The sequence below is a fragment of the Coturnix japonica genome, chromosome 13 (genome assembly GCF_054131305.1).
Source record: "Coturnix japonica strain WE chromosome 13, WE-NBRP24, whole genome shotgun sequence".
Taxonomy (NCBI): domain Eukaryota; kingdom Metazoa; phylum Chordata; class Aves; order Galliformes; family Phasianidae; genus Coturnix; species Coturnix japonica.
Window position 1 is genome coordinate 4,596,142 of NC_140675.1, and position 11,912 is coordinate 4,608,053.

Sequence of the window (11,912 nt, forward strand, 5' to 3'; positions counted from 1 at the left end):
TCCTCTTCTTCCAATTGTCCTCATCCTTCCTTCTCTTCCACCCCTGCTTTGCAGATTACCATATACAAATCACCAGGAAGTTGGAGGACAAGACAGCTTTGGAACATCATTCTGTCATCCTGTCCTGTGACTTCAGGCCTTCTCCAAAGGTTGTGAAATGTTTCAAGGGCCACACACCCATCGAGCCCTCTGAGAAATACAAGATCAAGAGGGATAAGCATTCAGCAGAGCTCCAGATTCTGATGCTGAAGCCCGATGATGCTGGTGTGTACAAGTGCAAGGCAGGAATTGCAGAGACTGAGGCCACGCTGACAGCTGAAGGTATGAGCAGGGAGGGTGGCCTCTTCCATGTCCTATTTCACCTCAGATTTCTCTTCTCTTGGTTGATTTCTGCCGTTCTCTCCTGCTAACTTTATAAATGTATAATCTTCACTGAGAAGATTACACAAAGATCATCTAGTCTAACCATTCTACCACATCCCAGTATGCGTTAGTAGTGTCACATACATAGTGACAGCGCTGCTTCTAGCCTCAAAATACGAAGAGATGTACTCTCCTGATGTAGCAGACTTTGTTTATATTACTGATAATACCTACAGCAGTGCTGATGTTAGAGAAATGGAGATCACGATTCTGAAAGAACTGAACTTTGATTTGGGACGGCCTCTTCCACTTCACTTCTTAAGAAGAGCATCAAAAGCTGGGGAGGCGGATGCTGAGCAACATACACTAGCAAAATACCTCATGGAACTGACGCTGATAGACTAGTGGTAACAGTTCACCTTGTTTCCCCACAGCCCGCAATGTAGAAGTAACGAAGCACCTGCAGGATGTGGAAATTGAAGAAGAGAGCTCTGCTGTCTTCTCCTGCGAGCTGTCCCATGATGACGAGGATGTGGAATGGTTCCTGAATGGCAACCTCCTTTACACCAACAATTACAATGAAATCAAGAACGCTGGCAATTGCTGCACACTGACAATGAAGCAGGTTAAGCCTGAGGATGCTGGCACAGTGACAGTGAAGTCAGACAAGGTGTCAGAAGGCGCACCTGAAGGTGATAGGTGGGTCTGATCACAGCCCTCCTGGATGCAAGAGATGCTAAGGAGCTCCAGTTCATTCTGTTGTGCAGCAGTCCTGCTTCTAAAGCTCACCTCTCTGGGGTGACAAGTCATCAGGGGCTTTCTTCCAGTGGAAGGTTCCATTGCAGCAGATATAAACGAAGGAGGATGGTTTTGGTGTCCTGCCAAAGCATTCCATTACTTTTTATCATCGTTTTACTTAACACAAGGAGAGTTACAAGAGCAATTTCTTTTACTGCTTCAGTAACATGCAGTGTCAATGCTGTTGTCCCAAGGATTTATGACTGCAGGGAGAGATCATTCAGTGTGTGTTTTGCCTCTGGAATGACTAATGACCAGGCTGTGAGCAACCCGATCTAGCTGTGAGTGTCCCTGTTTATTGCAGGGGAGCTGGGCTAGATGGCCTTTAAGGGTCTCTTCCAATTCTAAGGATACTGTGATTCTAATCTGCTCTCCCCAGCAATTAAGCTCTTTTATTCTATGCGCTCAGAGTTTGAAGGATTTCCTCTTCCTCCTTTCCTTTGCATTTGGTGGATGTTTTTTCCCCAGTATAAACATTTGATGTGTGAAATAGAAGACAGATAAAAGGAGTCAATAAAAGAGGAAAATCAAAAGTGTTCAGCAGCTTATCCTCTTAATACTGTGGCCTGCTGTATGAGCTCTGCTCCATGTGAGGGCAATGCCAGCTCTCCAGCTTTAGAAGAGCTGCATCCCAATAACTTCATATGATATCAGTCCCACCCACAGCAATGCAGGCTGTCCCTCCTGTTCCCTGTATTCTCCTACTGATTAGTTCAGAATTCCTTAAAGCGCATTCTGTCAAGAGACATGAAACCGCTTTAGGTTCTATATTGGTGTTGTCAGTACTGGTAAAGATTTATTGATCTCTCCTTAAAAAGCTGAAAGCAACTGGAAATGTCTCAACTTCTGTATCACGTTGTTCTGTTTTGGCTGTTTAATTGCAGTGAGGAAAAAGGACGGTGATGTGCTCACTTCTGGCAACAAGTATGAGCTGGTACAGTCTGGGAAGACCCTATGTCTCCTTCTGCATGACCTCGAGAAGCCAGATGCAGGTTTCTATACCTGTGATATTGGCACTGATGTTGCCAAGTCAAATGTCGGCGTTCAGGGTAAGTACTGTGGAAAGTAAAGGAGTGCTAAAAGCACATTCAGTGTGGTCACTATGTCTTACACCTATTCCCCCACGAGCCTTAATAGTTTCTACAATAGAAGTGTATTACTGCAATGTAGCGCAGTGATGTCTGGAAAATTCCCATTGCTTTTGATGTAAATGTATCTCCTTTTGTCATGAAAATCACCAAACATGTCAAGAATGTCCTGGAAATGTTTCCTTTCTAAACATCCCTAAAATGGAGAAATGGTTTGAACACCAGTAGGGGTAGGATGGTAACAAAAGACAATAGATGGTAACAAAAGAGCTAATAGAAACAGTTAATTTCTTGTCATAGGCAAAACCCTTTTTCTCACCCAGCTTCCTAGAGTTGTCCTCTCTGTTAGGTTTTTCCCTCTGTAGCTCATTGAATCTTCATTGTGCTCCATGGACTGAGCTGCTCTCCTTGTAGTTCTTCCAGAGCAAAGCCAAGAGATTCACGTCTCTTTTTTTTATAGCTTTCTGGTAATTCTGAGTGGAGAATGTCTTAGAGAATACATCAGTGAGGAACGCAGCCATGTTCTGCAAATCCTGAGTTAAAACACCAGTCCTGCTACTCACGTCAGTCACAAATGCCTTTTCTCCATATAAACCCCATACTAACCTATCTCTTATCTTCCAGAGCTGAATATTGGCATTAGCAAACGGCTGAAAAACACTGAAATCCAGGAGGGAGAAGATTGTACTTTTGAATGCATTCTGTCCCATGAAAGCATTGATGAGTTCAACTGGACACTGAATGGAAGCAGAGTGGAAAGCGGTGGGCGATTTAAAGCTTCTAACGTGGGTTGGTAAGAGACTCTCCTTATCAAAAGTGTGACTCCTACTGACGCTGGGGAAGTCGTTTTTATTGCCCGTGGTCTAACCTCCAAAGCCTCTCTGTCTGTGAAAGGTAATGAGATGGGAGAGATTCTGGGGTCTGATTCCTTCAACTGTCTTCTGATAAGATTGTCATGAGAGCTAACTCATAATATGGTTAAAGTGAATAGCAACCTTCTACTTGAACCTTGAAGCACTGAGAATTTCTCTTAAAAATATGTAAAAGGAGGAACCATTTTACACAAATGTGAGAACTACCCAAAGCACTGGGGTAGTGTTGGAAATGGGCATCTCACTACAGCTTGTTCCATTAACAGTAAATCAGGAATGATCTGTTGAGGGAACTGTGGGAGCAAATATCCTCTAAGTATAAGCTGAAGGGATGGCCTTCACATCGTCTAGCTGTACAACAAATTCCTATCTAGAACATGTGCATCTGAGAGCATCATCCGAGGCTCCCAGTGTGATGAGTGGAGAGAAGAAAGAGGCAGTTTTCAGTCATGGTTCATCATCCTCAATGGGGTAGATTTAAGAGAGAATAAATGGTGCCTTGAATTCTATTGTCTGTACTTTGCAGATTACTGCTGGCTGTAGGATGGCCTCTGTTGCAAATGCCTCTCTAACTTATCTCCAGCATGTAGATGCGTGTATTTTGAGAGAGGCATCCTACCGTGTGTGTGTTACTTAAAAAGCATGTTTTCTTCCAGAAAAAGCTACTGAGGTTACAAAACAGCTGGAGGATACGACAGCAGCAGCAGGGCAGGACATCAGCCTAAGCTGTGAGCTGTCGAAACAGATGTGAACATCAGTTGGTACAAGGATGGCAAAGCAATCAGAAAATGCCAGAAGTACGACTTGCAGCAGGAGGGAACTGGGGCCATTCTGATCATCCATGATTCTACTGCCAAGGACAGCAGGGAGTACACCTGTGAGACAGAGGACTCTGAAACAAAAGCCAGGGTTACTGCAAGGTGAGTTGAAAAGCACACTGGGGATGGCATGTAGAGAAGTCGAGGTAAATATCTGCAGCCTGTGGGTGATGTTTTTCTCTTCTGTTTCCTTGAGCAGGATCAATTCTTAGTTTTCAGAAAATATGATGGATTAAAATCTTTTCCTTAAAATAATCTGGAAACTGAATGATTCTCCAGTGTGATGTGGATCTGGGCAGCCTGGTCTTGTGGTTGGTGACCCCTTGGCAGGGGCTTTAAAACTAGATGATTTTTGAGGTCCTTTTCAACCCAGGCCATTCTATGATTCTGTGATCATTCTATGATTCTATGATCTTGGGTGTTAGTGAGCCAAGAAAATATGGCAATCTGAATTAGTCTATATTGAATATGTGTAATCTAAACTATATGCAGTTGATCAGATGAGATCCTACCAGCGCATGTATAATGGTATTAAACTTTCCAGATATCTTCTGGAATGATCAAGCCTATGTAAATGGGTGGACTCTGTGGACTTCTTAGATTCTTTGCATCTCTATGTGATGTTCTAGAAGTGAGGGCAAAGGAGATTCAGGACACCTCTGTATGCTTGAGACTTGTTCGGGTAACAAATCCCTTTGTCCCACACCCTCATCCCCCTCTTTTCCTTCCAGAAAAACCTAATTACTTTATCAAGGAACTTTCAGATCTGAAAACTGAAGAAAGTGGAACTACAATTTTTTCATTTCAGTGCGAGAAATGCTCATACACCGTCATATGGAGGAAAGGCATTGCTGAGCTCAGGCCTGGCAGGAAATACGAGATGGCACAGAAAGGACGAGACCTGCAGCTGAGCATAAGAAATCTGGAGAAAAGTGACAGTGACGTGTACACCTGTGACATTGGTGATGCCCAGTCCAGAGCCAAGCTGGTTGTACAAGGTATGTGTGAGAGCCATATGACTGCGCATCCTGTTTCTCCACTCCCAAGACATTATCCTGGTAGAATTTGTACATTTATGGCAGGTCTTTGGGGCTGCAGCTGTCTGGCCTGAATAGCGGTTCACAAGCCATGCACAGAGCGAGCTGCATGGAAAGGGAAAGAACTACCAACTAGAGCAGTGCCATTGAGAACTTTATGTATCATTTAAAAACCAAAAATGCTGATGTACGGTGAGGCTGGTGACCCAGAAATCAGTGTGAACTTTCTATCTCTGACCTTTCTGAGTTAAAAATAGTTCTCTAAAGTTCTAGGCAAAAATTCCCTGATGCAGCATTCTGGGTAGTTGTCACGGTTTAAACAAAAATTTACCTGTGTTCGTGACAGGGGGGCCACAGGCAAGCGAGGTGCTAGAAGGAGCTGAACCTCAGTCCCAGCTACTTCAGAAGCAGCCCGAACCCCCTCATACACGGCTAAGATCTCCTTCTCAGTTTAAGCATAGTGCTCCTCAGACCCTTTATATGCTCGACTCTGAAATCCCAGGGGTCGGCCTTGGGTCTCTCCTGAAGCTCTTTGCCACAAACTCCAAGTGGGACCTTTTTCTCCAGCAGCAGTGTAGATTATGTTTTTCACATCCTGTCCCGTCCGTACTGGCCCCAAGGCCACGGCATGGGCTATCTCTTGTTTTATCTGCTCAAAAGCCTGCTGCTGCTTAGGACCCCATGAGAAATTATTCTTCTTCCACGTTACCTGATAGAGGGGGCTCACTATGTGGCTGTAGTTTGGGACATGCATTCTCCAAAAGCCCACTACTCCCAGAAAAGATTGGGTCTCTGTCTTGTTGGTGGGCGGAGACATAGCAGTGATTTTTTCAATCACATCTGCTGGGATGTGTCGATGCCCATCTTGCCATTTTACACCTAAGAACTGGATTTCCTGGGCAGACCCCTTCACCTTGCTGCGCTTAATGGCAAAACCAGCTTGCAAAAGAATTTGGATTATCTGTTTTCCTTTCTTGAAAACCTCTGCTGCTGTATGGCCCCACACTACAATATCATCAATATACTGCAAGTGTTCGGGAGCATTACCCTGTTCCAAGACAGCTTGGATCAACCAATGGAAATGGTTGGGCTGTGCTTCCACCCTTGAGGTAAACAGTTCCAGGTATACTGAACAGCTCTCCAGGTAAAAGCAAACTGTGACCTACATTTTGCAGCCAATGGGATGGAAAAGTAGGCATTAGCAATGTCAATGATGGCAAACCACCTTGCTTCTTTTGACTCCAGTTCATACTGGAGTTCTATCATGTCTGGTACAGCAGCACTCAATGGAGGTGTGAATTCATTCAGGCCACGGTAATCCAGCGTCAGCCTCCATTCTCCATTGGCTTTACGCACTGGCCATATGGGGCTGTTAAAAGGCGAGTGAGTTTTGCTAATCAATCCCTGATTCTCTAATTGGCGAATTAGCTTGTGAATGAGGAGCAATGAGTCCCTATTGGTGCGGAACTGCTGTCTTGTACCACTTTGGTGGCAATTGGTACCACTTGGTCTTTTACCTGGAGCAACCCCACAGCAGAAGGATCATCTGACAGACCAGGTAAAGCTGACAGCTGCTTAACACAGTTTGTGTTAACAGCAGCTATCCCAAAGGCCCATCGATAGCCCTTGGGATCCTTAAAATATCTCATCCTAAGGTCATCAATACCCAAAATACATGGAGCCTCTGGACCAGTCACAGTAGGGTGTTTTTGCCAGTTTTTACCATTGAGGCTTATTTCGGCCTCCAACATAGTCAATTCTTGGGAACCCCCAGTCACTCCATGGATATATATTGGTTGTGTCCCTTGGTGACTTGAGGGCATTAGGGTGCATTGTGCGCCAGTGTCCACCAAGGCTTTATATTTCTGTGGTTGAGATGTGCCAGGCCACCTAATCCACACAGCCCAGTATACTCTATTGTCCCTTTCCCCGCCCAGGCTGTAGTCAGGGCCCCTCTATTGGTTACCTCGATGGCTTGCAGCAACTGGAACTTCCCCCCTTTTGGGGCATGTAGCCCTGTCTTTCATGTCTCATGTCCAGTTCCACATGTTGTTTGAAGCACAATCTTAGAGGCAGCCTTTATTTCTCCAGCCCACCACTCTCTTGTACCACGAGAGCTCTCCTGCTTCTCGCTGTGATGTGAGACCAAATGGAAGGCCCTGCAGAAGTCTGGGTAGGTGATGTCAGTTGCTGTTCCTTTCCCCAACTGGTGCTGGGAAAAGCAGGGAATGGGACTGGGAGACATCCCGGCGGTGGGATCCTGCCTAAGCAGAACTGAATGGCTGTTCTGATCCATGTATTTTAACCTGAGTGAATCTGACACTAATGAGGGAGGTGAGGGACCTGTGGGAAGAAAATGTATGTGCCGCAGTTTGTGGTGCAAGGTGTTCTAGGAGCTGCTGGTAACAGTGCCCAGAAGTCTTCCTTTTTTGACGGGGAGAGGATTAACAAGGTTATTTTAATGAATCTATTTCCTTTCTGTTCATCTTTCATACTACCTCTCAAAAAACTGTCTGTGGATTCTGTCATAGTTTTGTGCTGTTGCTGTCAATATTCTACATCATAACATCATGTGCAGTATGAATCATTAATTGAGGGTATAAATAGTGGAATCATGTACAAAGGAAAAAGGGTTAAAGAGAAAGTAAATTTTTGTGTGGATTCTATGCATTCTCAAGTAGTAGTTCTTGCTAAAGAGAATTCGTGTGCACTCTGTGCTTTCATCTGCACAAAGGATCTTGTAATCATCTCTGTCTGTGTTTCTTTTAGACCCAGAGATGGAGCAGAGAGGAACACAGACTTGGGTGAATCTTCATTCAGGAGCAGGGACACGTCATGCTCATCTGAGGTGTCTGGCTGACAGCAAGAGCAGAGAGGTAAGTTTCATAGGGTCGCGTGCCCATTTTATTTTATTTTTCATTCATGATGCATAGAGGCGTTCCCCAGACAAAGTGAGCATTTCTCAACTGGACTTTCTAGAAATGAGCTAGGCAGTGAAAATGGGTTTGAAGCATTCCTAAGAGCCCCGCAAGAGAATGCTGAGAGTTAATCTGGCACCCTCCTTTGGAAACGTCCGTTGTCTGTCAGCTCTTCAGCTGTGCCCTAACACCTCCCATTGCGCTGCCACACCAGGATAGAATTCCAAGCCCACACTGAGTCCTGGAATGTTGTGGTGCCGTGTTGGAATCAGACGTGACCACGTGGTCTTGGCTCCCCGCCTTGTGGGGGGTCATGGTGGACCAGGCTGTTGGCCGTTGGTGATGTCATAAGCGTCTGGAATGAGGGGAGGAGCGGTGCGTTCTGCGTTCCTTTGTGGGTGAGCTAGTGGTCGGAGTGGTTGCTTGATTTGTTGTTCTTGTGCGTTTAGTGTCGTTAGTGCCGTTAGTTAGTGCCGTTAGTTAGTGCCGTTAGTTAGTGCCGTTAGTTAGTGTCGTTAGTTAGTGCCTTTAGTTAGTGCTTTTAGTTAGTATTTTTAGTTAGTGCCTTTAGTTAGTTCCTTTAGTTAGTGTCTTTATTGCCTTTTTCTTCTCACCGTCGTGCGCAGCAGCTTGTAGGTAAGCTGAGCTGGCGTGGGATGGATGGGTGGGCAGTGAGGTGTTGAGAACTGCTGGCTGTCGGAGCTCACAGCACCGTATTGCTTACTCTTGACCATCAGACATAATTTTCCCCTGGTACACACGTTCCAAAGGGGGTATCCGTAAAGTTGGCACCTGTCCCGTGCTTCTTCCATTGTCTTTGCTCAGTAGTGGAAGCATTGTAAAGTTGCTGGGCGGACAGGCATCACGTAGCCTGAGACTCAGCATGTCTTGCAGCAAGTGGATGGGACGGTTGTGCTGTGTGTGTTATTCCATGACTGTCTTAGCCCTGCTCACTGACCTGCTCTTTCTCTCTCCTCTCCTCACCCTCCGCCCACTGCCTCGGTGCAGCTTTTGCTCTCATTCCATCCGAGCAAAGCGACAACTGCTGCAGATAGCTTGAGGTGATCTCACTGCCAGGTACGTGCCATGATTTGTCCCCCCGCATGGTTTTGCCGCATGGTATGTGAATGTAGTTCTGAAGAAGTCTGTCCATACTGTGCTGTGTGAATAGAGAAAACAGAAGTGTGTTTCTGCTCTGTTCCAGCTCTTCACACTTGCTGTTATGGGTGCTGCGTGCAGTGAGATCAGCCGTGAGCCTGAGGTGGCGGCGACGGAGGTACAGTATGAAGCTCTGGCCGGTCTTTGTTCCCTGTGTTGAACCATTAGAAGAAGCTGCAGATGTACTCTCCTGCAGGAAAGAATGGGCCAAAAAGGGCCTGGCCACCTGTCTGTGCCAGTGCCATTGCTGATTAGTCTGGGTAGAGAGAGATGCATCTTTGCATGTCCTGGCAATGCACACCAGGAAGGGAAATAACTGTGATGAGAAGTGCAGCTCCTTCTGAAGTGCTCCTGATAAGGACGGAGCGCATTTGCTGCAGCTTTCTTTGCAGATGTGCTCCTCACCTTGAAATCCTCCTGATTTGTCCTCAGCTCCTGACCACGGCCTGTGCTCTGTTTTGCAGGCTGATAACATGCGGGAGCCGCAGCTGGTGCGTGCTATGTCATCTTTAAACGTACCAGCGATTGCAGCAGCCCATGTTATTAGGAGCCACGTCGCCCAGGGGCCGGATGAGCTCTCTCTGGAGGTAAGCAGTTCCAGGCGTTCCTTGTTGTTGTGCACAGAATTAGTATAGAGTGTGAACGCCTCGGGAATACTCTCATATTTTGTGTCGTAGAAGAAGGCTTTTCTTTTAGCTGTGCTGAAGCTGGGATTGATGTTTCAATCTTTTGCAGGTTGGAGACATCGTGTGCATTGTTGATATGCCACCAAAGGAGATGAGCCCCTGGTGGAGAGGCAAGCATGGCTTTGAGGTAGGCACACATTTTTGACTAGAGAGCACAGCTTCAGTAGTGTCTAGAATCTCCGGTTGGAGCTGCTCTGCCTGCACAGGATGGCTTCTGGATGCAAACAGTTGCCCTGTGTCGGTGTCAGAGGACCTTTCCTTTGGCTCTGGGCTTGGGCTAATGCCCACCTGTCTTTTTGTTCTTATTACAGGTTGGTTTTTTCCCTGGTGAGTGCGTGGAACTCATCAGGGGAAAACTGCCCGAGTCCATCCTACATTCATTGCCAAAGCCAGGTGCGTATTTTACATTTGACAATGCGGGTTAGTAAAATGGGGTCTGAACATGGCTTTCAGGGGGTTCATTAATGCCCGAGTTGAGCAAGCTTAGAAAGAGAACTGCATTAAGCTCCTTGGGCACCTCCAGGGATGGGGAAAATCCGTTCTTGTGTGTCCTTGTTGGGAACATGCTTTCTGTTGTTACGTGTTCTGTTGAATGTGTTGCACTCGGCCTCGTCCAACCGAGCCAGGGCTGAAATGAACTTGTTTTTTTGTTTTGTTGCGCAGAGCCAAAGAAACGGGGCAAGTTCATCTCCTGCCTTCGTTCCCTGTTGAAGGCCTGCCCCAGGAGAGCGAAGCAGCCTGAGCCTCCAACATTCTCGGGATCCATGTCCCTGCTTGACATCGTTGAGAGGTATTTAGCCAACAGGACTTGAGGGCTGAGCTGTAGGAATGGAAGCATCCTCTGCTGTTTGAAACAGAGGGCTTTTCTAAGCTGTGTTTCAGCAGAAACCAGGCATTGACAGGAACAGGCAACTATTGGCAAGGGTTCGGTGCAGCTCTTCCCTCACCCTGCACCATGACTGACAGCATGCGCTGTTTTCTCTGCAGAATGAGTTCTCCCAGTAAGAGGGCAGAGTCAGCAGCTTGCAGTTGGCGTTCCTGCTTCTGCCTGGGCAAACCATCCCCTGTGGCCAAACGCCAACTGCAGAGCAGTGCCAGGGAGCCCTCTGAAGCAGAAGTCTTGGTCCTGGCAGGTAAGCATGCAAATCCAGCTTTCAAAACACTGCTTGTCAGCAACACAGGTAGAATTCATGCTTTCAGTGGGCTTGTACATCCTTCTGGCATTCAAGCCTGTGCCTGACATCTTCAGTTGACTCCTGTCTTTCCCAAATGAGTCTCTTGTCAACACAAGAGCTGGACCTGCACGAGGATCACTTTCAAGGCAGTGACACTATTGCTAGAAGCCTATTTGCTTCTGCCCACCATCACTGCATAGCCAAATGTCAAGAACCTGTTTCATGATTCATCTTGTGAAACTTTGACACTAACTGCTGTGCGTCTACTCCTTCCTAGGTGACCCGAGCCCTTGTATATCTCCAAGACGCCGGGCATGTTACGATGCAGCTTCCTGTGATTCCATCAATGAAGAACTGTTACTAAGCACAGGATGCTGCAGTTCAGATGAAAGCCTTCCGTATAACATCAGTTATAAAGAGAAGAATGCCATCATCGTTGAAGCTCTCGTTCATCCCATACCTGCTGAAGCTGCTGACCTGAGCCTGCCAGACTCCTCAGGCACCAGCCTGAACCGAGTGCCTTTCGAGGACAGCCCAGCCCAAGCACAGCACGAGTGCCCCGACAGCAGCACAACCATGCAGGCTCAGGTCAGCATTACAGAGGAGAAGCCAAACATCTTGGAGGGGGAGGTAGAATCAGGCCAAGAGTCCCAGGCTCCGGGCAACAGCACGACTTCTGAGACACTCTCGTCAGACAACAGAGAATGAGTCCCATCTTTCCTCCAGACCTCACACCCCCTCCTTTTTCCTATTGAATAAAGGCACGCTCGTGCTCAATCAACGCCTTGACTGAATTCTGAGTTTTCATTCGCAGAGATTGGGATGAGTACAAGAAACATCAAGACAGCTCAGCTTGCAATGCTCTGGCTGTGGGGTGCGTGCAGGGACACTGTAACCATACAGGGAAAGGCTTCCACTGCTTCCTCAAGCTGTAGTCCAGCCCTGCTACTGCTCTGTGGCACAAAGCCCTGAGGGATGTTCCATATTGTTAACCTAAGT

At 46.7% G+C, this 11,912-nt stretch overlaps 2 protein-coding genes and 1 long non-coding RNA gene across 3 annotated transcripts; all 3 read left to right on the plus strand.

Moving 5' to 3' along the window:
• Window positions 1-3,917: 3,917 nt before the first annotated feature.
• Window positions 3,918-7,909, plus strand: LOC146758648 (obscurin-like). The gene is made up of 3 exons (XM_085514898.1): window positions 3,918-4,041; window positions 4,671-4,937; window positions 7,746-7,909. Exons 1-3 carry the CDS (start codon window positions 3,963-3,965, stop codon window positions 7,907-7,909), a joined length of 510 nt encoding a protein of 169 aa, XP_085371024.1. The 5' UTR covers window positions 3,918-3,962.
• A 251-nt stretch (window positions 7,910-8,160) lies between these two features.
• Window positions 8,161-9,165, plus strand: LOC146758649 (uncharacterized). Its single transcript, XR_014933989.1, has 3 exons — window positions 8,161-8,530; window positions 8,903-8,971; window positions 9,099-9,165. It is a non-coding gene; the product is annotated as an uncharacterized LOC146758649 (long non-coding RNA).
• A 617-nt stretch (window positions 9,166-9,782) lies between these two features.
• On the plus strand, window positions 9,783-11,912 carry LOC146758650 (rho GTPase-activating protein 32-like). The gene is made up of 4 exons (XM_085514604.1): window positions 9,783-9,865; window positions 10,402-10,528; window positions 10,726-10,871; window positions 11,191-11,912. The coding sequence occupies exons 2-4, from the start codon at window positions 10,503-10,505 to the stop codon at window positions 11,619-11,621; spliced, it is 603 nt and encodes a 200-aa protein (XP_085370730.1). The 5' UTR covers window positions 9,783-9,865; window positions 10,402-10,502; the 3' UTR covers window positions 11,622-11,912.